Below are 27,000 nucleotides of genomic sequence, written 5' to 3' on the forward strand. Positions count from 1 at the left end.
GACAAGCTGATTTATTTGAGGGTTTTATTTTTTAAGTGCTGGTGTCTTCTAGAGTTTTGACTTTAGCAGGGTAGGGGTTGTAATTGGCAGACCCCCTCGATTACCTGCACGGTTGTGGAGCCGACGATATGAGTGAAGCCTCCAGCATAGGACGATGTTCTACTTTGCAGGCTGAACCAGTGCAGTCATGGTGCCTGGAGCGCCATCTAGAGGGCCGTATGCAAATATCATGATTTTCTGTTTCGTAATGCAAAAGCTAATGGAGAGATGCCCCGTACAACCCACCACCACCATTACCGGGGCACCTTTCATCAGGGGTGCACAAACTTATCATTATCTCTTATACAGGGGTTGCCCAGCCCAGGATTAGGGCAGTAACACCCCTAATCATGGAGTAGATTACAACTCAACCCCATTGAAGTGAATGGAGCAGAGCTGCAATACCACTCACAATCTATAATGGGTGGTGGCGCTGTTTCTGAAAGCAAGCAGCCATGATTTTCTAAACCTGGCAACCCCTTTAATACCCAGGTGAGATGTAGGATTTGTACCCCTCGAATAATGGCTCCACTAATTGTTGGAGTGTGGGAAGATTTTAAATCCACCACATATAATAACAGGCAGTGCCACAATAGCTTTGATGCTTTATACTGCAGCACTGCTCCATCAGAACATAGTTATGACAATGACTGGTTGATGGAGGCTGAGGTAGAGCTTAATCCACCTCCTGACTTGCAGCATGGTACCTGACTCCTGCATTGTTACATTGTCATGTCCTAGTGCAGTCAAAAGCAGACCATTAACCCCTGTGCTTTACACTGCTGCTCTGCTTGTTTAGATTGACTGTTTACAGACAGCAGGTCCATATAAATGGACTGAGAAAAAGGTCATTGGGAAACTGCTGAAGGCCAGAAGTCTCGGTGGGGTGAGGGGGTCTTGGTTTAATCAAAAGGGGTGGTCTAAAGTGAATGACCCCTTTAAACCATAACTTAGCTGCAGCAAGCTCCTTTCCCATATAATTCTCCTAGAGATCCGGGAAGCTGAGCTTTGTGGTGCTGTTTGTCCGGTTTCTTTCCTCCTGATTTGTTCTTTCCTCTGTGTCGCGTTCACTTTAATATATAATTTCTCAGGATGATACAATAATCCGCGATGTCTCCCGCAGCTGCGAGTGGTTAAATATCTCTGTCGGGATGCAATTAGGAGCATTTTTTTTCTCCCCGTTGTACAATTTCATTACATTCTGGTCACGGTGACATTTATAAACCTCACGTTTGATGATTAGACTCACAATTTATTTATTTTTTTCACAGAAATTGTCCGCAGGTGTCAGCCAGTTTGCTTACACCTGTATCCAGGACCACGGCATCTGGACCAACCAGCAGTTCTGGGAGACGACGTTCTACAACGACGTCCAGAGCCAAGTGCGCTCTCTCTACCTGACTGCGAGAGACGGAAGCCAGGGAACCTTGTCTGTGCCAAAGGTACCGCCCTGACGCGCGCCCACCCCACACACGAGCTGTGTATGATGTAGGGCCAAGAGGGAACTTACTTTCTACAACAGCTTAGTGCCAGCATGAAGCTTGTGTGTGTAAGCTGAGAAGCAATCTCCTGCAAGATTATAGCGTACAGATGTCAAATATTTATTGTCGCCCCTTTAAGAAGAACAGTTCCACTTCACAACAAGTGTATCACATGACCTCCTGTTCACCATTTATGATTACAACTCTGGAGTATAGCACAGTCTGTTACTCATGATGTGCAGGATAAGTAATGTATGTACACAGCGACTGCACCAGCAGAATAGTGAGTGCAGCTCTGGAGTATAATACAGGATGTAACTCAGGATCAGTAATGTAATGTATGTACACAGCGACTGCACCAGCAGAATAGTGAGTGCAGCTCTGGAGTATAATACAGGATGTAACTCAGGATCAGTACAGGATCAGTAATGTAATGTATGTACACAGCGACTGCACCAGCAGAATAGTGAGTGCAGCTCTGGAGTATAATACAGGATGTAACTCAGGATCAGTACAGGATCAGTAATGTAATGTATGTACACAGTGACTGCACCAGCAGAATAGTGAGTGCAGCTCTGGAGTATAATACAGGATGTAACTCAGGATCAGTAATGTAATGTATGTACACAGTGACTGCACCAGCAGAATAGTGAGTGCAGCTCTGGAGTATAATACAGGATGTAACTCAGGATCAGTACAGGATCAGTAATGTAATGTATGTACACAGTGACTGCACCAGCAGAATAGTGAGTGCAGCTCTGGAGTATAATACAGGATGTAACTCAGGATCAGTACAGGATCAGTAATGTAATGTATGTACACAGTGACTGCACCAGCAGAATAGTGAGTGCAGCTCTGGAGTATAATACAGGATGTAACTCAGGATCAGTACAGGATCAGTAATGTAATGTATGTACACAGCGACTGCACCAGCAGAATAGTGAGTGCAGCTCTGGAGTATAATACAGGATGTAACTCAGGATCAGTACAGGATCAGTAATGTAATGTATGTACACAGTGACTGCACCAGCAGAATAGTGAGTGCAGCTCTGGAGTATAATACAGGATGTAACTCAGGATCAGTACAGGATCAGTAATGTAATTTATGTACACAGCGATTGCACCAGCAGAATAGTGAGTGCAGCTCTGGAGTATAATACAGGATGTAACTCAGGATCAGTAATGTAATGTATGTACACAGTGACTGCACCAGCAGAATAGTGAGTGCAGCTCTGGAGTATAATACAGGATGTAACCCAGGATCAGTAATGTAATGTATGTACACAGTGACTGCACCAGCAGAATAGTGAGTGCAGCTCTGGAGTATAATACAGGATGTAACTCCGGATCAGTAATGTAATGTATGTACACAGTGACTGCACCAGCAGAATAGTGAGTGCAGCTCTGGAGTATAATACAGGATGTAACTCAGGATCAGTACAGGATCAGTAATGTAATTTATGTACACAGCGACTGCACCAGCAGAATAGTGAGTGCAGCTCTGGAGTATAATACAGGATGTAACTCAGGATCAGTAATGTAATGTATGTACACAGTGACTGCACCAGCAGAATAGTGAGTGCAGCTCTGGAGTATAATACAGGATGTAACTCAGGATCAGTACAGGATCAGTAATGTAATGTATGTACACAGTGACTGCACCAGCAGAATAGTGAGTGCAGCTCTGGAGTATAATACAGGATGTAACTCAGGATCAGTACAGGATCAGTAATGTAATGCATGTACACAGTGACTGCACCAGCAGAATAGTGAGTGCAGCTCTGGAGTATAATACAGGATGTAACTCAGGATCAGTACAGGATCAGTAATGTAATGTATGTACACAGTGACTGCACCAGCAAAATAGTGAGTGCAGCTCTGGAGTATAATACAGGATGTAACTCAGGATCAGTACAGGATCAGTAATGTAATGTATGTACACAGTGACTGCACCAGCAGAATAGTGAGTGCAGCTCTGGAGTATAATACAGGATGTAACTCAGGATCAGTAATGTAATGTATGTACACAGTGACTGCACCAGCAGAATAGTGAGTGCAGCTCTGGAGTATAATACAGGATGTAACTCAGGATCAGTACAGGATAAGTAATGTAATGTATATACACAGTGACTGCACCAGCAGAATAGTGAGTGCAGCTCTGGAGTATAATACAGGATGTAACCCAGGATCAGTAATGTAATGTATGTACACAGTGACTGCACCAGCAGAATAGTGAGTGCAGCTCTGGAGTATAATACAGGATGTAACTCAGGATCAGTACAGGATCAGTAATGTAATTTATGTACACAGCGACTGCACCAGCAGAATAGTGAGTGCAGCTCTGGAGTATAATACAGGATGTAACTCAGGATCAGTAATGTAATGTATGTACACAGTGACTGCACCAGCAGAATAGTGAGTGCAGCTCTGGAGTATAATACAGGATGTAACTCAGGATCAGTACAGGATCAGTAATGTAATGTATGTACACAGTGACTGCACCAGCAGAATAGTGAGTGCAGCTCTGGAGTATAATACAGGATGTAACTCAGGATCAGTACAGGATCAGTAATGTAATTTATGTACACAGCGACTGCACCAGCAGAATAGTGAGTGCAGCTCTGGAGTATAATACAGGATGTAACTCAGGATCAGTACAGGATCAGTAATGTAATGTATGTACACAGTGACTGCACCAGCAGAATAGTGAGTACAGCTCTGGAGTATAATACAGGATGTAACTCAGGATCAGTACAGGATCAGTAATGTAATGTATGTACACAGTGACTGCACCAGCAGAATAGTGAGTGCAGCTCTGGAGTATAATACAGGATGTAACTCAGGATCAGTACAGGATCAGTAATGTAATGTATGTACACAGTGACTGCACCAGCAGAATAGTGAGTGCAGCTCTGGAGTATAATACAGGATGTAACTCAGGATCAGTACAGGATAAGTAATGTAATGTATATACACAGTGACTGCACCAGCAGAATAGTGAGTGCAGCTCTGGAGTATAATACAGGATGTAACTCAGGACCAGTACAGGATAAGTAATGTAATGTATGTACACAGTGACTGCACCAGCAGAATAGTGAGTGCAGCTCTGGGGTATAATACAGGATGTAACTCAGGATCAGTACAGGATCAGTAATGTAATGTCTGTACACAGTGACTGCACCAACAGAATAGTGAGTGCAGCTCTGGAGTATAATACAGGATGTAACTCAGGATAAGTAATGTAATGTATGTACACAGTGACTGCACCAGCAGAATAGTGAGTGCAGCTCTGGAGTATAATACAGGATGTAACTCCGGATCAGTAATGTAATGTCTGTACACAGTGACTGCACCAGCAGAATAGTGAGTGCAGCTCTGGAGTATAATACAGGATGTAACTCAGGATCAGTAATGTAATGTATATACACAGTGACTGCACCAGCAGAATAGTGAGTGCAGCTCTGGGGTATAATACAGGATGTAACTCAGGATCAGTACAGGATCAGTAATGTAATGTATGTACACAGTGACTGCACCAGCAGAATAGTGAGTGCAGCTCTGGAGTATAATACAGGATGTAACTCAGGATCAGTACAGGATCAGTAATGTAATGTATGTACACAGTGACTGCACCAGCAGAATAGTGAGTGCAGCTCTGTAGTATAATACAGGATGTAACTCAGGATCAGTACAGGATCAGTAATGTAATGTCTGTACACAGTGACTGCACCAGCAGAATAGTGAGTGCAGCTCTGGAGTATAATACAGGTTTAACTCAGGATCAGTAATGTAATGTATATACACAGTGACTGCACCAGCAGAATAGTGAGTGCAGCTCTGGGGTATAATACAGGATGTTACTCAGGATCAGTACAGGATCAGTAATGTAATGTATGTACACAGTGACTGCACCAGCAGAATAGTGAGTGCCGCTCTGGAGTATAATACAGGATGTAACTCAGGATCAGTAATGTAATGTATGTACACAGTGACTGCACCAGCAGAATAGTGAGTGCCGCTCTGGAGTATAATACAGGATGTAACTCAGGATCAGTAATGTAATGTATGTACACAGTGACTCCACCAGCAGAATAGGGAGTGCAGCTCTGGAGTATAATACAGGATGTAACTCAGGATCAGTACAGGATCAGTAATGTAATGTATGTAGACAGTGACTGCGCCAGCAGAATGGTGAGTGCTGCTCTGGAGTATAATACAGGATGTAACTCAGGATCAGTACAGGATCAGTAATGTAATGTTTGTACACAGTGACTGCACCAGCAGAATGGTGAGTGCAGCTCTGCAGTATAATACAGGATGTAACTCAGGATAAGTAATGTAATGTATGTACACAGTGACTGCACCAGCAGAATAGTGAGTGCAGCTCTGGAGTATAATACAGGATGTAACTCAGGATCAGTAATGTAATGTATGTGCACAGTGACTGCACCAGCAGAATGGTGAGTGCAGCTCTGGAGTATAATACAGGATGTAACTCAGGATCAGTAATGTAATGTATGTACACAGTGACTGCACCAGCAGAATAGTGAGTGCAGCTCTGGAATATAATACAGGATGTAACTCCGGATCAGTAATGTAATGTATGTGCACAGTGACTGCACCAGCAGAATAGGGAGTGCAGCTCTGGAGTATAATACAGGATGTAACTCAGGATCAGTACAGGATCAGTAATGTAATGTATGTACACGGTGACTGCACCAGCTGAATAGTGAATGCAGCTCTGGATTATGGTACAGGATGTAACTCAGGATCAGTAATGTAATGTATGTACACAGTGACTGCACCAGCAGAATAGTGAGTGCAGCTCTGGAGTATAATACAGGATGTAACTCAGGATCAGTACAGGATCAGTAATGTAATGTATGTACACAGTGACTGCACCAGCAGAATAGTGAGTGCAGCTCTGTAGTATAATACAGGATGTAACTCAGGATCAGTACTGTAATGTCTGTACACAGTGACTGCACCAGCAGAATAGTGAGTGCCGCTCTGGAGTATAATACAGGATGTAACTCAGGATCAGTAATGTAATGTATGTACACAGTGACTCCACCAGCAGAATAGGGAGTGCAGCTCTGGAGTATAATACAGGATGTAACTCAGGATCAGTACAGGATCAGTAATGTAATGTATGTAGACAGTGACTGCACCAGCAGAATGGTGAGTGCTGCTCTGGAGTATAATACAGGATGTAACTCAGGATCAGTACAGGATCAGTAATGTATGTGCACAGTGACTGCACCAGCAGAATAGTGAGTGCAGCTCTGGAGTATAATACAGGATGTAACTCAGCATCAGTACAGGATCAGTAATGTAATGTATGTACACAGTGACTCCACCAGCAGAATAGGGAGTGCAGCTCTGGAGTATAATACAGGATGTAACTCAGGATCAGTACAGGATCAGTAATGTAATGTATGTAGACAGTGACTGCGCCAGCAGAATGGTGAGTGCTGCTCTGGAGTATAATACAGGATGTAACTCAGGATCAGTACAGGATCAGTAATGTAATGTTTGTACACAGTGACTGCACCAGCAGAATGGTGAGTGCAGCTCTGCAGTATAATACAGGATGTAACTCAGGATAAGTAATGTAATGTATGTACACAGTGACTGCACCAGCAGAATAGTGAGTGCAGCTCTGGAGTATAATACAGGATGTAACTCAGGATCAGTAATGTAATGTATGTGCACAGTGACTGCACCAGCAGAATGGTGAGTGCAGCTCTGCAGTATAATACAGGATGTAACTCAGGATCAGTAATGTAATGTATGTACACAGTGACTGCACCAGCAGAATAGTGAGTGCAGCTCTGGAGTATAATACAGGATGTAACCCAGGATCAGTAATGTAATGTATGTACACAGTGACTGCACCAGCAGAATAGTGAGTGCAGCTCTGGAGTATAATACAGGATGTAACTCAGGATCAGTACAGGATCAGTAATGTAATTTATGTACACAGCGACTGCACCAGCAGAATAGTGAGTGCAGCTCTGGAGTATAATACAGGATGTAACTCAGGATCAGTAATGTAATGTATGTACACAGTGACTGCACCAGCAGAATAGTGAGTGCAGCTCTGGAGTATAATACAGGATGTAACTCAGGATCAGTACAGGATCAGTAATGTAATGTATGTACACAGTGACTGCACCAGCAGAATAGTGAGTGCAGCTCTGGAGTATAATACAGGATGTAACTCAGGATCAGTACAGGATCAGTAATGTAATTTATGTACACAGCGACTGCACCAGCAGAATAGTGAGTGCAGCTCTGGAGTATAATACAGGATGTAACTCAGGATCAGTACAGGATCAGTAATGTAATGTATGTACACAGTGACTGCACCAGCAGAATAGTGAGTACAGCTCTGGAGTATAATACAGGATGTAACTCAGGATCAGTACAGGATCAGTAATGTAATGTATGTACACAGTGACTGCACCAGCAGAATAGTGAGTGCAGCTCTGGAGTATAATACAGGATGTAACTCAGGATCAGTACAGGATCAGTAATGTAATGTATGTACACAGTGACTGCACCAGCAGAATAGTGAGTGCAGCTCTGGAGTATAATACAGGATGTAACTCAGGATCAGTACAGGATAAGTAATGTAATGTATATACACAGTGACTGCACCAGCAGAATAGTGAGTGCAGCTCTGGAGTATAATACAGGATGTAACTCAGGACCAGTACAGGATAAGTAATGTATATACACAGTGACTGCACCAGCAGAATAGTGAGTGCAGCTCTGGGGTATAATACAGGATGTAACTCAGGATGAGTACAGGATAAGTAATGTAATGTATGTACACAGTGACTGCACCAGCAGAATAGTGAGTGCAGCTCTGGGGTATAATACAGGATGTAACTCAGGATCAGTACAGGATCAGTAATGTAATGTCTGTACACAGTGACTGCACCAACAGAATAGTGAGTGCAGCTCTGGAGTATAATACAGGATGTAACTCAGGATAAGTAATGTAATGTATGTACACAGTGACTGCACCAGCAGAATAGTGAGTGCAGCTCTGGAGTATAATACAGGATGTAACTCCGGATCAGTAATGTAATGTCTGTACACAGTGACTGCACCAGCAGAATAGTGAGTGCAGCTCTGGAGTATAATACAGGATGTAACTCAGGATCAGTAATGTAATGTATATACACAGTGACTGCACCAGCAGAATAGTGAGTGCAGCTCTGGGGTATAATACAGGATGTAACTCAGGATCAGTACAGGATCAGTAATGTAATGTATGTACACAGTGACTGCACCAGCAGAATAGTGAGTGCAGCTCTGGAGTATAATACAGGATGTAACTCAGGATCAGTACAGGATCAGTAATGTAATGTATGTACACAGTGACTGCACCAGCAGAATAGTGAGTGCAGCTCTGTAGTATAATACAGGATGTAACTCAGGATCAGTACAGGATCAGTAATGTAATGTCTGTACACAGTGACTGCACCAGCAGAATAGTGAGTGCAGCTCTGGAGTATAATACAGGTTTAACTCAGGATCAGTAATGTAATGTATATACACAGTGACTGCACCAGCAGAATAGTGAGTGCAGCTCTGGGGTATAATACAGGATGTTACTCAGGATCAGTACAGGATCAGTAATGTAATGTATGTACACAGTGACTGCACCAGCAGAATAGTGAGTGCCGCTCTGGAGTATAATACAGGATGTAACTCAGGATCAGTAATGTAATGTATGTACACAGTGACTGCACCAGCAGAATAGTGAGTGCCGCTCTGGAGTATAATACAGGATGTAACTCAGGATCAGTAATGTAATGTATGTACACAGTGACTCCACCAGCAGAATAGGGAGTGCAGCTCTGGAGTATAATACAGGATGTAACTCAGGATCAGTACAGGATCAGTAATGTAATGTATGTAGACAGTGACTGCGCCAGCAGAATGGTGAGTGCTGCTCTGGAGTATAATACAGGATGTAACTCAGGATCAGTACAGGATCAGTAATGTAATGTTTGTACACAGTGACTGCACCAGCAGAATGGTGAGTGCAGCTCTGCAGTATAATACAGGATGTAACTCAGGATAAGTAATGTAATGTATGTACACAGTGACTGCACCAGCAGAATAGTGAGTGCAGCTCTGGAGTATAATACAGGATGTAACTCAGGATCAGTAATGTAATGTATGTGCACAGTGACTGCACCAGCAGAATGGTGAGTGCAGCTCTGGAGTATAATACAGGATGTAACTCAGGATCAGTAATGTAATGTATGTACACAGTGACTGCACCAGCAGAATAGTGAGTGCAGCTCTGGAATATAATACAGGATGTAACTCCGGATCAGTAATGTAATGTATGTGCACAGTGACTGCACCAGCAGAATAGGGAGTGCAGCTCTGGAGTATAATACAGGATGTAACTCAGGATCAGTACAGGATCAGTAATGTAATGTATGTACACGGTGACTGCACCAGCTGAATAGTGAATGCAGCTCTGGATTATGGTACAGGATGTAACTCAGGATCAGTAATGTAATGTATGTACACAGTGACTGCACCAGCAGAATAGTGAGTGCAGCTCTGGAGTATAATACAGGATGTAACTCAGGATCAGTACAGGATCAGTAATGTAATGTATGTACACAGTGACTGCACCAGCAGAATAGTGAGTGCAGCTCTGTAGTATAATACAGGATGTAACTCAGGATCAGTACTGTAATGTCTGTACACAGTGACTGCACCAGCAGAATAGTGAGTGCAGCTCTGGAGTATAATACAGGTTTAACTCAGGATCAGTAATGTAATGTATATACACAGTGACTGCACCAGCAGAATAGTGAGTGCAGCTCTGGGGTATAATACAGGATGTTACTCAGGATCAGTACAGGATCAGTAATGTAATGTATGTACACAGTGACTGCACCAGCAGAATAGTGAGTGCCGCTCTGGAGTATAATACAGGATGTAACTCAGGATCAGTAATGTAATGTATGTACACAGTGACTGCACCAGCAGAATAGTGAGTGCCGCTCTGGAGTATAATACAGGATGTAACTCAGGATCAGTAATGTAATGTATGTACACAGTGACTCCACCAGCAGAATAGGGAGTGCAGCTCTGGAGTATAATACAGGATGTAACTCAGGATCAGTACAGGATCAGTAATGTAATGTATGTAGACAGTGACTGCACCAGCAGAATGGTGAGTGCTGCTCTGGAGTATAATACAGGATGTAACTCAGGATCAGTACAGGATCAGTAATGTATGTGCACAGTGACTGCACCAGCAGAATAGTGAGTGCAGCTCTGGAGTATAATACAGGATGTAACTCAGCATCAGTACAGGATCAGTAATGTAATGTATGTACACAGTGACTCCACCAGCAGAATAGGGAGTGCAGCTCTGGAGTATAATACAGGATGTAACTCAGGATCAGTACAGGATCAGTAATGTAATGTATGTAGACAGTGACTGCGCCAGCAGAATGGTGAGTGCTGCTCTGGAGTATAATACAGGATGTAACTCAGGATCAGTACAGGATCAGTAATGTAATGTTTGTACACAGTGACTGCACCAGCAGAATGGTGAGTGCAGCTCTGCAGTATAATACAGGATGTAACTCAGGATAAGTAATGTAATGTATGTACACAGTGACTGCACCAGCAGAATAGTGAGTGCAGCTCTGGAGTATAATACAGGATGTAACTCAGGATCAGTAATGTAATGTATGTGCACAGTGACTGCACCAGCAGAATGGTGAGTGCAGCTCTGGAGTATAATACAGGATGTAACTCAGGATCAGTAATGTAATGTATGTACACAGTGACTGCACCAGCAGAATAGTGAGTGCAGCTCTGGAGTATAATACAGGATGTAACTCAGGATCAGTAATGTAATGTATGTGCACAGTGACTGCACCAGCAGAATAGGGAGTGCAGCTCTGGAGTATAATACAGGATGTAACTCAGGATCAGTACAGGATCAGTAATGTAATGTATGTACACAGTGACTGCACCAGCAGAATAGTGAATGCAGCTCTGGAGTATAATACAGGATGTAACTCAGGGTCAGTACAGGATCAGTAATGTAATGTATGTAGACAGTGACTCCACCAGCAGAATGGTGAGTGCAGCTCTGGAGTATAATACAGGATGTAACTCAGGATCAGTAGTGTAATGTATGTAGACAGTGACTGTACCAGCAGAACAGTGAGTACAGCTCTGGAGTGTTATACAGGATGTAACTCAGGATCAGTACAGGATCAGTAATGTAATGTATGTACACGGTGACTGCACCAGCTGAATAGTGAATGCAGCTCTGGAGTATAATACAGGATGTAACTCAGGATCAGTTCAGGATCAGTAATGTAATGTATGTACACAGTGACTGCACCAGCAGAATAGTGAATGCAGCTCTGGAGTATAATACAGGATGTAACTCGGGATCAGTAATGTAATGTATGTAGACAGTGACTGTACCAGCAGAATAGTGAGTACAGCTCTGGAGTATAATTCAGGATGTAACTCAGGATCAGTACAGGATCAGTAATGTAATGTATGTAGACAGTGACTCCACCAGCAGAATGGTGAGTGCAGCTCTGGAGTATAATACAGGATTTAACTCAGGATCAGTAATGTAATGTATGTACACAGTGACTGCACCAGCAGAATAGTGAGTGCAGCTCTGGAGTATAATACAGGATGTAACTCAGGATCAGTAATGTAATGTATGTACACAGTGACTGCACCAGCAGAATAGTGAGTGCAGCTCTCGAGTATAATACAGGATGTAACTCAGGATCAGTAATGTAATGTATGTACACAGTGACTCCACCAGCAGAATGGTGAGTGCAGCTCTGGAGTATAATACAGGATGTAACTCAGGATCAGTAATATAATGTATGTACACAGTAACTGCACCAGCAGAATGGTGAGTGCTGCTCTGGAGTATAATACAGGATGTAACTCAGGATCAGTACAGGATCAGTAATGTATGTGCACAGTGACTGCACCAGCAGAATAGTGAGTGCAGCTCTGGAGTATAATACAGGATGTAACTCAGCATCAGTACAGGATCAGTAATGTAATGTATGTACACAGTGACTCCACCAGCAGAATAGGGAGTGCAGCTCTGGAGTATAATACAGGATGTAACTCAGGATCAGTACAGGATCAGTAATGTAATGTATGTAGACAGTGACTGCACCAGCAGAATGGTGAGTGCAGCTCTGCAGTATAATACAGGATGTAACTCAGGATTAGTAATTTAATGTATGTACACAGTGACTGCACCAGCAGAATAGGGAGTGCAGCTCTGGAGTATTATATAGGATGTAACTCAGGATCCGTACAGGATCAGTAATGTATGTAGACAGTGACTGCGCCAGCAGAATGGTGAGTGCTGCTCTGGAGTATAATACAGGATGTAACTCAGGATCAGTACAGGATCAGTAATGTAATGTTTGTACACAGTGACTGCACCAGCAGAATGGTGAGTGCAGCTCTGCAGTATAATACAGGATGTAACTCAGGATAAGTAATGTAATGTATGTACACAGTGACTGCACCAGCAGAATAGTGAGTGCAGCTCTGGAGTATAATACAGGATGTAACTCAGGATCAGTAATGTAATGTATGTGCACAGTGACTGCACCAGCAGAATGGTGAGTGCAGCTCTGGAGTATAATACAGGATGTAACTCAGGATCAGTAATGTAATGTATGTACACAGTGACTGCACCAGCAGAATAGTGAGTGCAGCTCTGGAGTATAATACAGGATGTAACTCAGGATCAGTAATGTAATGTATGTGCACAGTGACTGCACCAGCAGAATAGGGAGTGCAGCTCTGGAGTATAATACAGGATGTAACTCAGGATCAGTACAGGATCAGTAATGTAATATATGTACACGGTGACTGCACCAGCTGAATAGTGAATGCAGCTCTGGATTATGGTACAGGATGTAACTCAGGATCAGTACAGGATCAGTAATGTAATGTATGTACACAGTGACTGCACCAGCAGAATAGTGAATGCAGCTCTGGAGTATAATACAGGATGTAACTCAGGATCAGTACAGGATCAGTAATGTAATGTATGTAGACAGTGACTGTACCAGCAGAATAGTGAGTACAGCTCTGGAGTATAATACAGGATGTAACTCAGGATCAGTAATGTAATGTATGTACACAGTGACTGCACCAGCAGAATAGTGAATGCAGCTCTGGAGTATAATACAGGATGTAACTCAGGGTCAGTACAGGATCAGTAATGTAATGTATGTAGACAGTGACTCCACCAGCAGAATGGTGAGTGCAGCTCTGGAGTATAATACAGGATGTAACTCAGGATCAGTAGTGTAATGTATGTAGACAGTGACTGTACCAGCAGAACAGTGAGTACAGCTCTGGAGTGTTATACAGGATGTAACTCAGGATCAGTACAGGATCAGTAATGTAATGTATGTACACGGTGACTGCACCAGCTGAATAGTGAATGCAGCTCTGGAGTATAATACAGGATGTAACTCAGGATCAGTACAGGATCAGTAATGTAATGTATGTACACAGTGACTGCACCAGCAGAATAGTGAATGCAGCTCTGGAGTATAATACAGGATGTAACTCGGGATCAGTAATGTAATGTATGTAGACAGTGACTGTACCAGCAGAATAGTGAGTACAGCTCTGGAGTATAATTCAGGATGTAACTCAGGATCAGTACAGGATCAGTAATGTAATGTATGTAGACAGTGACTCCACCAGCAGAATGGTGAGTGCAGCTCTGGAGTATAATACAGGATTTAACTCAGGATCAGTAATGTAATGTATGTACACAGTGACTGCACCAGCAGAATAGTGAGTGCAGCTCTGGAGTATAATACAGGATGTAACTCAGGATCAGTAATGTAATGTATGTACACAGTGACTGCACCAGCAGAATAGTGAGTGCAGCTCTCGAGTATAATACAGGATGTAACTCAGGATCAGTAATGTAATGTATGTACACAGTGACTCCACCAGCAGAATGGTGAGTGCAGCTCTGGAGTATAATACAGGATGTAACTCAGGATCAGTAATATAATGTATGTACACAGTAACTGCACCAGCAGAATGGTGAGTGCTGCTCTGGAGTATAATACAGGATGTAACTCAGGATCAGTACAGGATCAGTAATGTATGTGCACAGTGACTGCACCAGCAGAATAGTGAGTGCAGCTCTGGAGTATAATACAGGATGTAACTCAGCATCAGTACAGGATCAGTAATGTAATGTATGTACACAGTGACTCCACCAGCAGAATAGGGAGTGCAGCTCTGGAGTATAATACAGGATGTAACTCAGGATCAGTACAGGATCAGTAATGTAATGTATGTAGACAGTGACTGCACCAGCAGAATGGTGAGTGCAGCTCTGCAGTATAATACAGGATGTAACTCAGGATTAGTAATTTAATGTATGTACACAGTGACTGCACCAGCAGAATAGGGAGTGCAGCTCTGGAGTATTATATAGGATGTAACTCAGGATCCGTACAGGATCAGTAATGTATGTAGACAGTGACTGCGCCAGCAGAATGGTGAGTGCTGCTCTGGAGTATAATACAGGATGTAACTCAGGATCAGTACAGGATCAGTAATGTAATGTTTGTACACAGTGACTGCACCAGCAGAATGGTGAGTGCAGCTCTGCAGTATAATACAGGATGTAACTCAGGATAAGTAATGTAATGTATGTACACAGTGACTGCACCAGCAGAATAGTGAGTGCAGCTCTGGAGTATAATACAGGATGTAACTCAGGATCAGTAATGTAATGTATGTGCACAGTGACTGCACCAGCAGAATGGTGAGTGCAGCTCTGGAGTATAATACAGGATGTAACTCAGGATCAGTAATGTAATGTATGTACACAGTGACTGCACCAGCAGAATAGTGAGTGCAGCTCTGGAGTATAATACAGGATGTAACTCAGGATCAGTAATGTAATGTATGTGCACAGTGACTGCACCAGCAGAATAGGGAGTGCAGCTCTGGAGTATAATACAGGATGTAACTCAGGATCAGTACAGGATCAGTAATGTAATATATGTACACGGTGACTGCACCAGCTGAATAGTGAATGCAGCTCTGGATTATGGTACAGGATGTAACTCAGGATCAGTACAGGATCAGTAATGTAATGTATGTACACAGTGACTGCACCAGCAGAATAGTGAATGCAGCTCTGGAGTATAATACAGGATGTAACTCAGGATCAGTACAGGATCAGTAATGTAATGTATGTAGACAGTGACTGTACCAGCAGAATAGTGAGTACAGCTCTGGAGTATAATACAGGATGTAACTCAGGATCAGTAATGTAATGTATGTACACAGTGACTGCACCAGCAGAATAGTGAATGCAGCTCTGGAGTATAATACAGGATGTAACTCAGGGTCAGTACAGGATCAGTAATGTAATGTATGTAGACATTGACTCCACCAGCAGAATGGTGAGTGCAGCTCTGGAGTATAATACAGGATGTAACTCAGGATCAGTAGTGTAATGTATGTAGACAGTGACTGTACCAGCAGAACAGTGAGTACAGCTCTGGAGTGTTATACAGGATGTAACTCAGGATCAGTACAGGATCAGTAATGTAATGTATGTACACAGTGACTGCACCAGCAGAATAGTGAGTGCAGCTCTGCAGTATAATACAGGATGTAACTCAGGATTAGTAATTTAATGTATGTACACAGTGACTGCACCAGCAGAATAGTGAGTGCAGCTCTGGAGTATAATACAGGTTTAACTCAGGATTAGTAATGTAATGTATATACACAGTGACTGCACCAGCAGAATAGTGAGTGCAGCTCTGGGGTATAATACAGGATGTTACTCAGGATCAGTACAGGATCAGTAATGTAATGTATGTACACAGTGACTGCACCAGCAGAATAGTGAGTGCAGCTCTGCAGTATAATACAGGATGTAACTCAGGATCAGTAATGTAATGTATGTACACAGTGACTGCACCAGCAGAATAGTGAGTGCCGCTCTGGAGTATAATACAGGATGTAACTCAGGATCAGTAATGTAATGTATGTACACAGTGACTCCACCAGCAGAATAGGGAGTGCAGCTCTGGAGTATAATACAGGATGTAACTCAGGATCAGTACAGGATCAGTAATGTAATGTATGTAGACAGTGACTGCACCAGCAGAATGGTGAGTGCTGCTCTGGAGTATAATACAGGATGTAACTCAGGATCAGTACAGGATCAGTAATGTATGTGCACAGTGACTGCACCAGCAGAATAGTGAGTGCAGCTCTGGAGTATAATACAGGATGTAACTCAGCATCAGTACAGGATCAGTAATGTAATGTATGTAGACAGTGACTCCACCAGCAGAATAGTGAGTGCAGCTCTGCAGTATAATACAGGATGTAACTCAGGATCAGTAGTGTAATGTATGTAGACAGTGACTGTACCAGCAGAACAGTGAGTACAGCTCTGGAGTGTTATACAGGATGTAACTCAGGATCAGTAATGTAATGTATGTACACGGTGACTGCACCAGCTGAATAGTGAATGCAGCTCCGGAGTATAATACAGGATGTAACTCAGGATCAGTACAGGATCAGTAATGTAATGTATGTACACAGTGACTGCACCAGCAGAATAGTGAATGCAGCTCTGGAGTATAATACAGGATGTAACTCAGGATCAGTAATGTAATGTATGTAGACAGTGACTGTACCAGCAGAATAGTGAGTACAGCTCTGGAGTATAATTCAGGATGTAACTCAGGATCAGTACAGGATCAGTAATGTAATGTATGTAGACAGTGACTCCACCAGCAGAATGGTGAGTGCAGCTCTGGAGTATAATACAGGATTTAACTCCGGATCAGTAATGTAATGTATGTACACAGTGACTGCACCAGCAGAATAGTGAGTGCAGCTCTGGAGTATAATACAGGATGTAACTCAGGATCAGTAATGTAATGTATGTACACAGTGACTGCACCAGCAGAATAGTGAGTGCAGCTCTCGAGTATAATACAGGATGTAACTCAGGATCAGTAATGTAATGTATGTACACAGTAACTCCACCAGCAGAATGGTGAGTGCAGCTCTGGAGTATAATACAGGATGTAACTCAGGATCAGTAATATAATGTATGTACACAGTGACTGCACCAGCAGAATGGTGAGTGCTGCTCTGGAGTATAATACAGGATGTAACTCAGGATCAGTACAGGATCAGTAATGTATGTGCACAGTGACTGCACCAGCAGAATAGTGAGTGCAGCTCTGGAGTATAATACAGGATGTAACTCAGCATCAGTACAGGATCAGTAATGTAATGTATGTACACAGTGACTGCACCTGCAGAATAGGGAGTGCAGCTCTGGAGTATAATACAGGATGTAACTCAGGATCAGTACAGGATCAGTAATGTAATGTATGTAGACTGTGACTGCACCAGCAGAATGGTGAGTGCAGCTCTGCAGTATAATACAGGATGTAACTCAGGATTAGTAATTTAATGTATGTACACAGTGACTGCACCAGCAGAATAGTGAGTGCAGCTCTGCAGTATAATACAGGATGTAACTCAGGATCAGTAATGTAATGTATGTACACAGTGACTGCACCAGCAGAATAGTGAGTGCAGCTCTGGAGTATAATACAGGATGTAACTCAGGATCAGTAATGTAATGTATGTACACAGTGACTCCACCAGCAGAATGGTGAGTGCAGCTCTGGAGTATAATACAGGTTTAACTCAGGATCAGTAATGTAATGTATGTACACAGTGACTGCACCAGCAGAATAGTGAGTGCAGCTCTGGAGTATAATACAGGATGTAACTCAGGATCAGTAATGTAATGTATGTACACAGTGACTCCACCAGCAGAATAGTGAGTGCAGCTCTGGAGTATAATACAGGTTTAACTCAGGATCAGTAATGTAATGTATATACAGAGTGACTGCACCAGCAGAATAGTGAGTGCAGCTCTGGGGTATAATACAGGATGTTACTCAGGATCAGTACAGGATCAGTAATGTAATGTATGTACACAGTGACTGCACCAGCAGAATAGTGAGTGCAGCTCTGCAGTATAATACAGGATGTAACTCAGGATCAGTAATGTAATGTATGTACACAGTGACTGCACCAGCAGAATAGTGAGTGCCGCTCTGGAGTATAATACAGGATGTAACTCAGGATCAGTAATGTAATGTATGTACACAGTGACTCCACCAGCAGAATAGGGAGTGCAGCTCTGGAGTATAATACAGGATGTAACTCAGGATCAGTACAGGTTCAGTAATGTAATGTATGTACACAGTGACTCCACCAGCAGAATAGGGAGTGCAGCTCTGGAGTATAATACAGGATGTAACTCAGGATCAGTACAGGATCAGTAATGTATGTGCACAGTGACTGCACCAGCAGAATAGTGAGTGCAGCTCTGGAGTATAATACAGGATGTAACTCAGCATCAGTACAGGATCAGTAATGTAATGTATGTACACAGTGACTCCACCAGCAGAATAGGGAGTGCTGCTCTGGAGTATAATACAGGATGTAACTCAGGATCAGTACAGGATCAGTAATGTATGTGCACAGTGACTGCACCAGCAGAATAGTGAGTGCAGCTCTGGAGTATAATACAGGATGTAACTCAGGATCAGTAATGTAATGTATGTACACAGTGACTCCACCAGCAGAATAGGGAGTGCAGCTCTGGAGTATAATACAGGATGTAACTCAGGATCAGTACAGGATCAGTAATGTATGTGCACAGTGACTGCACCAGCAGAATAGTGAGTGCCGCTCTGGAGTATAATACAGGATGTAACTCAGGATCAGTAATGTAATGTATGTACACAGTGACTCCACCAGCAGAATAGGGAGTGCAGCTCTGGAGTATAATACAGGATGTAACTCAGGATCAGTACAGGTTCAGTAATGTAATGTATGTACACAGTGACTCCACCAGCAGAATAGGGAGTGCAGCTCTGGAGTATAATACAGGGTGTAACTCAGGATCAGTACAGGATCAGTAATGTAATGTATGTACACAGTGACTCCACCAGCAGAATAGGGAGTGCTGCTCTGGAGTATAATACAGGATGTAACTCAGGATCAGTACAGGATCAGTAATGTATGTGCACAGTGACTGCACCAGCAGAATAGTGAGTGCAGCTCTGGAGTATAATACAGGATGTAACTCAGCATCAGTACAGGATCAGTAATGTAATGTATGTACACAGTGACTCCACCAGCAGAATAGGGAGTGCAGCTCTGGAGTATAATACAGGATGTAACTCAGGATCAGTACAGGATCAGTAATGTAATGTATGTAGACAGTGACTGCACCAGCAGAATGGTGAGTGCTGCTCTGGAGTATAATACAGGATGTAACTCAGGATCAGTACAGGATCAGTAATGTATGTGCACAGTGACTGCACCAGCAGAATAGTGAGTGCAGCTCTGGAGTATAATACAGGATGTAACTCAGCATCAGTACAGGATCAGTAATGTAATGTATGTAGATAGTGACTGCACCAGCAGAATAGTGAGTGCTGCTCTGGAGTATAATACCGGATGTAACTCAGGATCAGTACAGGATCAGTAATGTAATGTTTGTACACAGTGACTGCACCAGCAGAATGGTGAGTGCAGCTCTGCAGTATAATACAGGATGTAACTCAGGATAAGTAATGTAATGTATGTACACAGTGACTGCACCAGCAGAATGGTGAGTGCAGCTCTGGAGTATAATACAGGATGTAACTCAGGATAAGTAATGTAATGTATGTACACAGTGACTGCACCAGCAGAATGGTGAGTGCAGCTCTGCAGTATAATACAGGATGTAACTCAGGATAAGTAATGTAATGTATGTACACATTGACTGCACCAGCAGAATAGTGAGTGCAGCTCTGGAGTATAATACAGGATGTAACTCAGGATCAGTACAAGATCAGTAATGTAATGTATGTACACATTGACTGCACCAGCAGAATAGTGAGTGCAGCTCTGGAGTATAATACAGGATGTAACTCAGGATCAGTACAAGATCAGTAATGTAATGTATGTACACAGTGACTGCACCAGCAGAATAGTGAGTGCAGCTCTGGAGTATAATACAGGATGTAACTCAGGATCAGTACAAGATCAGTAATGTAATGTATGTACACATTGACTGCACCAGCAGAATAGTGAGTGCAGCTCTGATCTGCAGTGGAAATTTCCGCAGCATGTGCACAGCACATGCGGATTATCATTGGGGAACATGTCAGGCCTTCTACCAAGTGCTTTTTAAGCCTTTCTGCAGTGGAGTTGCCACTGTGGAAACACTTAAATGCATAGTGGGCACACAGCCTAAAAGTGATCTGAAGTATTCATATTGCTTAATGTGTAAAATTAAAAAAAATTGTCCCAGGAGCTTACAATCTTACCCAGACGGGTTCTTAGAACTGACATAGTGACCCACAGAAGTGAGTGCAGTTGTGTTGGTAAATAATAAATATATACATTGGTATGTGGATGTATAATATACACTGATGAGCAGGACTCGTGTCATGTTTTTCACTCTCTCTAGGAGAACGGTGTGGACGGCTCGGAGCAGGAGAACACCGTCATGGACCTGGCGGCCGAGCAGCTGCGTCTGTGGCCCACACTCAGCAAGCAGCAGCAGCAAGAGCTGGTGCAGAGCGAGGAGAGCACCGTGTTCAGCCAAGCCATACACTTTGCCAACCTCATGGTTTATCTCCTGGTGCCGCTAGACACCAGCAAGAACAAACTGCTGCGGACATCGGCCACCGGCGACTGGGAGAGCGGCAGCAACAGCATCGTCACCAATAGGTAAGACCACGATCCCTGCGCAGCGCAGTACCGGACCATCTATTCACCAGCTACACAACTAGTTCACCAGTTCGCAAACTTTTTAGAAGGGTGCGAGAAGGACATCTGGCTGGATCATTGTGAGGGAGGATCCCTTTAAGTCATCGTTGATTGCAGTGAAGTTGATTTCCTGAAAGAATCTGATAGACTTAAAGGGAGTGTGTCCACTCCAACTGATAGTATAAACTAAGCACACAGCCTTGTAGATGATATAGCCCTTCTAAATATCGCACCTTTTAGTTCACTGCCTCTGTTGTGCAGCAGCTGAAGTTTAATCCCATGTTAATTAGGTGCTCGGTGCACCCTGGGTGTGGCAAAGAGGGTTAGCGATCTGGTCTTCCCATTGGTTTTGCATGCCCCCGCCTCTCTCACTGGTGATTGACAGCAGTGGCTTCCCTGGACTGAGCACTTTTGCACAGAAAGCTCAGGCAGACAAGTAGATTCATTCACCAATGAGAAAGGCGGGGCATGCTAAACCTGAGACGCTTGGCCGCACCCAGGGTGCACAGAACACCTAATTAACATGGGATTAAACTTCAGTTTGTGTAGAGAGGAAGCAGATGCTGTGAGGCCTGAGGGGAATCTCTCAGTTTGGACTTGCAGGTTCCCAGGAACTTTACTGTGTTCTTCCAGGAGTCCATTTCAGTTGGATGCCAGGCAACATTTACAGCTGTAAAAAGATGCATTTAGACAATTCCTTTCAGATTCCTGCCCAAAAACAGGTGCTTATGGGACTATATATAAGTCAGTTATCGCTAATTTAAAGGCAACAGAACAATTGTTAATATGCTCATTCAGTTTCCGCATGCATATTTTTTGCAGCACATTCCTGTTTCCTGCTGCCCACAATGATCGGCCGGGATAAATGGACTTTCGGAGGTGCTCTTTGCATCTACACGATTTACTCCCCTTTTCTGGGTGCACTCAGTTCCTCATACCAGTGGCAGCATGACGCAAATAATTGAGAGTTGCCTGTCATGACGGCAGCATCCTGAGCCTCCTCAATGTCTCAATTACACTGGAGCCATGTGTAGAAGGCTTAAAGGAGTATTCCCATCTCCCAATATGTAGTAAGGGTAATAATAATATTAGCAAATACCTCCAATTAGAAATGTGGTATGGTTTTTCTGATTAGCTATGTCACTTACCCTATTTGCAGGGCATTGCAGTAGCTTAGGTATCCATGGTTATGACCACTCATAGTGACAGTTGCTAGTGTTCGTAACCATAGATACTTAAGCTGCTGCAATGCCCTGCACATGGGGTAAGCAACATAGCGAATCAGAAGAACTATGCTACATTTTTAATTGGAGATATTTATATTATTATATTTATATTATTATTATTATTACACCTGCTACATATTGAGATGGGAATACCCCTTTAAGTTATAAGTTTTGTCAATGAGTCCAGCCCCCGAGGGGTTAAACCCCGGACCCCCACATGCACGCCTGTGTTTACCTCTGCTGGAATGTCCTGCATGTCTTCATGTCTCCACTTAGATTAAGTGTCTGATCGCAACACGATAAACAATCACTTCTCTGTTGTCTTAAGTGCACTGAGCTCATTGTTTGTGTTGTCGTGGATCATTCCTTCTCCGTGACTCGCCTCCATTCCTGCAGCATACAAGGCCCCTCGGTCCGGCCAGTCCATCGAGGCACGCTCCCGTCCCGGGCCGTCACAGTAAAATATGCAACCTTTACCAGCAGTCAGCATGTTTTCCATCAGATTGTCCAAATAAATTACAAGTGATGAATTTCCCTGATACCAGCAATGGAATTTTTGGCTTTTTTTTTTTAAGTGCCATCAAGAGTCTTGCAAAACAGTCAAGGAGACTTCACCGCATTGCTATCTCCTGATATTAAGTGTTGCTTCATATTATAATAAGGAAATAAATCTTTATCCTATCTCCATAGAAATGTGAGTATGGGAAGAAAGTTAGAAGACCTCCAAGAGGCAGATAGTCCCCCCCCCAATTCCTGCAAAATTCTAGAATTGTTGAAGCCCTTTTATCTCTGATCAATACGGTCTAGAATCTCCCTGTACAACACAATCGTAAGATTAACAAGGGTTAATCTAGGTTATAAGGGTATTCCCATCTCTAGGTTTTTATCCCAATATGTAGTAGGTGTAATAACATTAGGAAATACCTCCAATTAGAAATGTAGTATAGTTAGCATAATTAGCTATGCCGTTTAGCCCATGTGCAGGGCATTGCAGTAGCTAATGTAGCCATGGCTACGACTACTAATAGCTAACTAACTGTCACTATATGAGTGGTTGTAACCATGGATATCTAAGCTACTGCAATGCCCTGCACATGGGGTAAGCGACATAGCTAATCAGAAGAACTATATGTCACTTACCCCATGTGCAGGGCATTGCAGTAGCTTAATTATCCATGGTTACAACCACTCATATTGTGAGAATTAGTTAGCTATTAGTAGTTGTAGCCATGGATACCATAGCTACTGCAATGCCCTGCACATGGGGTAAGTGACATAGCTAATCTGAAGAACTATACTACATTTGTAAATGGAGGTATTTGCTAATGTAATAATAATAATATCTACTATATATTGGGATAAGATCTTGGAGATGGGAAAACTTCTTTAATCATAGGCTGCAAAATGAGCAAAATCATACCCGCATACCCCAGATACACAGCACGCTGCCACTGCTTACCAAACAGACAGGGTGATGAGCCCCCAGACAGTCAAAAGGCCCCACACACTCCAAGAAGCTATGGATTTTTTTCAGAGCATACAAGGACCAAACTTATTAAAGGGAATCTGTCACCCCCCTGGGAGATATCTGACCTCTACTATGGCCATACAGGGTATAGAAAAGTAAATCTATACATACCTGTATGGCTCATAGCAGAGGGCTGATTGCCGAGAAAAGTAGTTTTATCTCCTTGGTTTTTCACAAGCTTGGCATCCAGGGGACGCCAAGCAATGCCCGCCTATCTGATTATTATTCTACCAAATCCCCGCCTATGTACACGTTTACTATATTCCCCCCTCTCTCCGCATGTCACAGGGCCCTGTGAGTGTGCTTTTTCCCTCACCTCCCGGCGCATGCGCAAAGCGCGGCTCACAGGGGGTGCACTTTGTTTCCTCCTGGGCCCGTTTGGCTGAGCAGAGTGCCGCAGGGCTCTATTGTGCAGACTCCCGGCGCCTGTGCAATAGAGCCCTGCGCCACTCTGCTCCGCCAAACGGGCACAGGAAGAAACAAAGTGCACCCCCTGTGAGCCGCGCTTTGCGCATGCGCCGGGAGGTGAGGGAAAAAGCACACTCACAGGGCCCTGTGACATGTGGAGAGAGGGGGAAATATGGTAAACGTGTGCATAGGCGGGGATTTAGTGGAATTTTAAGCAGATGGGCGGGCATTGCTTGGCGTCCTCCGGACGCCAAGCCTGTGAAAAACCAAGGAGATAAAACTACATTTCTCTGCATTCAGACCTCTACCATGGGCCATACAGGTAAGTATAGATTTACTTTTCTATATCCTGTATGGCCATAGTAGAGGTCTGATAACTCCAAAGTGATGACAGATTCCCTTTAAAGTTTAAATTGTGCTGATGCTGAGTTACATCCTGTATTATACTCCAGAGCTGCACTCACTATTCTGCTGGTGCAGTCACTGTGTACATACATTACATTACTGATCCTGTACTGATCCTGAGTTACATCCTGTATTATACTCCAGAGCTGTACTCACTATTCTGCTGGTGCAGTCACCGTGTACATACATTACATTACTGATCCTGAGTTACATCTTGTATTATACTCCAGAGCTGCACTCACTATTCTGCTGGTGGAGTCACTGTGTACATACATTACTGATCCTGTACTGATCCTGAGTTACATCCTGTATTATACTCCATAGCTGCACTCACTATTCTGCTGGTGGAGTCACTGTGTACATACATTATTGATCCTGTACTGATCCTGAGTTACCTCCTGTATTATACTCCAGTGCTGTACTCACTATTCTGCTGGTGCAGTCACTGTGTGCTGCACTCTTCTGTGCTATCTTGCCACCATTACTCCGTGTCTCTCTGTATACGCAGCATTGCTGGAAGTGTCGCTGAGAGTTACGACACGGAGAGCGGCTTCGAGGACTCTGAGAGCGATATCGCCAATTCCGTGGTGCGATTCATCACCAGGTTCATTGATAAAGTGTGCACCGAGAGCGGAGTGACCCAGGAGCACATCAAGAGCCTGCACTGCATGATCCCAGGTATTCCTCCAGAGCAGGCGCTCAAAGCTACAGTACGTGTCCCTTACACTTTAAGTAAAATACGGGGCCGTGTTATGTAGAGTGGATGAAACTGTACCAAACCCTCTGCTGTGAAGAGTATTAGGTTTTTGTGTAGTTTTATTATTCACTTAAAGCAAGAAGAAATATATTACTTGCGCGTAAAGTTTGTGAATTTTTCACTTCAGCAATTTTTAATGGAGACGAGGATAGTTTCTCCAGTGATGTCCTGAGTAACGGGACTCGTATTATGGAATTGTCTCGGCATCGCTCTCTTTATAATTCCAATTTTTTCGATGTCTCCTTTAGGTATTGTCGCTATGCACATTGAAACACTGGAGGCCGTACATCGGGAAAGTAGACGACTACCTCCAATCAAGAAAGTGAGTGAAGAATGTCGGTCTTAAAGGGGTTGTCCACTATTGAGCAAACCCCTGCTTAATCAGTTCAAGGCATCCTAGAAAATAAGAACGCTGGAAAAACTTATGTTGATGCTGCACTTCCCATTGTTGTCGCGTGAGCGCTGCAGCCTATCCATTTCTGATGAGTTAGTAAATGCTGCTGATTGGCTGCAGCGCTCACGCGACATTACTATCGAGAGGCCAGGCTCTGACTCAACAAACTAGTAAAAGTTTTTCTTAGGCTGTGTGCCCACGTAGCATTTTTCAAGCGTATATGCTGCGGAATTTCCGCAGCGTAAACGCTTGAAAAACGCATGTATATCCGCACCCCATGGTCCCCAATGGGATTCCACAAGTTCTATGCACATGCTGCGGATTTTTCCGCAGCGTTTATGCCGCGTTCAAAAATCCGCAGCATGTCATTTAATTTTGCGTTTCCGCAAGCGGAATTGCCTTTGTCCAATGCATAAAAAACGCAAGGCAATTCCGCATGTGGAAAATGCGCGATAAACGCGTGCGGAATTCCACATGCGTTTTTCCGGGAGAGGACTTGCATTTATGCAGCAGAAATTTTCTGCTTCATAAATGCAACGTGGGCACATAGCCTAATTCTCCTCGGGCACTCGGGCTTTTAGGCTGTGTGCCCACTATGCTTTTTTCAAGCATTTTTGATGCGGAATTTCCACTGCAGAAACGCTTTAAAAACGCTTGGTAATCCGTGCCCATGATCCCCAATGAAAATCTGCATGTTCTGTGCACATGCTGCGGAATTTTCCGTAGCAGATTTTCCTTGCAGAAAAATCTGCAGCATGTCCATTATTTGTGCGTTTCTGCATTCGGATTTGAGGTCCCAATGCACTTGAAAAACGCAATTCAAATCCGCATGTAAA

At 43.4% G+C, this 27,000-nt stretch overlaps 1 protein-coding gene across 1 annotated transcript in view; it reads left to right on the forward strand.

Annotated features, from left to right (window-relative positions):
* SBF2 (SET binding factor 2) overlaps positions 1-27,000 on the forward strand; it is a 273,321-nt gene that overhangs the window by 191,452 nt on the left and 54,869 nt on the right. Inside the window, exons 18-21 of the mRNA XM_073657906.1 lie at positions 1,311-1,481; positions 21,145-21,407; positions 25,522-25,691; positions 26,019-26,092. Coding sequence (XP_073514007.1) covers positions 1,311-1,481; positions 21,145-21,407; positions 25,522-25,691; positions 26,019-26,092 — 678 coding nt within the window. The remainder of the gene's footprint in view (positions 1-1,310; positions 1,482-21,144; positions 21,408-25,521; positions 25,692-26,018; positions 26,093-27,000) is intronic.

Source organism: Phyllobates terribilis, unplaced genomic scaffold (genome assembly GCF_046119375.1).
Source record: "Phyllobates terribilis strain yellow unplaced genomic scaffold, ASM4611937v1 Scaffold_13__5_contigs__length_258822181, whole genome shotgun sequence".
Lineage (NCBI taxonomy): Eukaryota > Metazoa > Chordata > Amphibia > Anura > Dendrobatidae > Phyllobates > Phyllobates terribilis.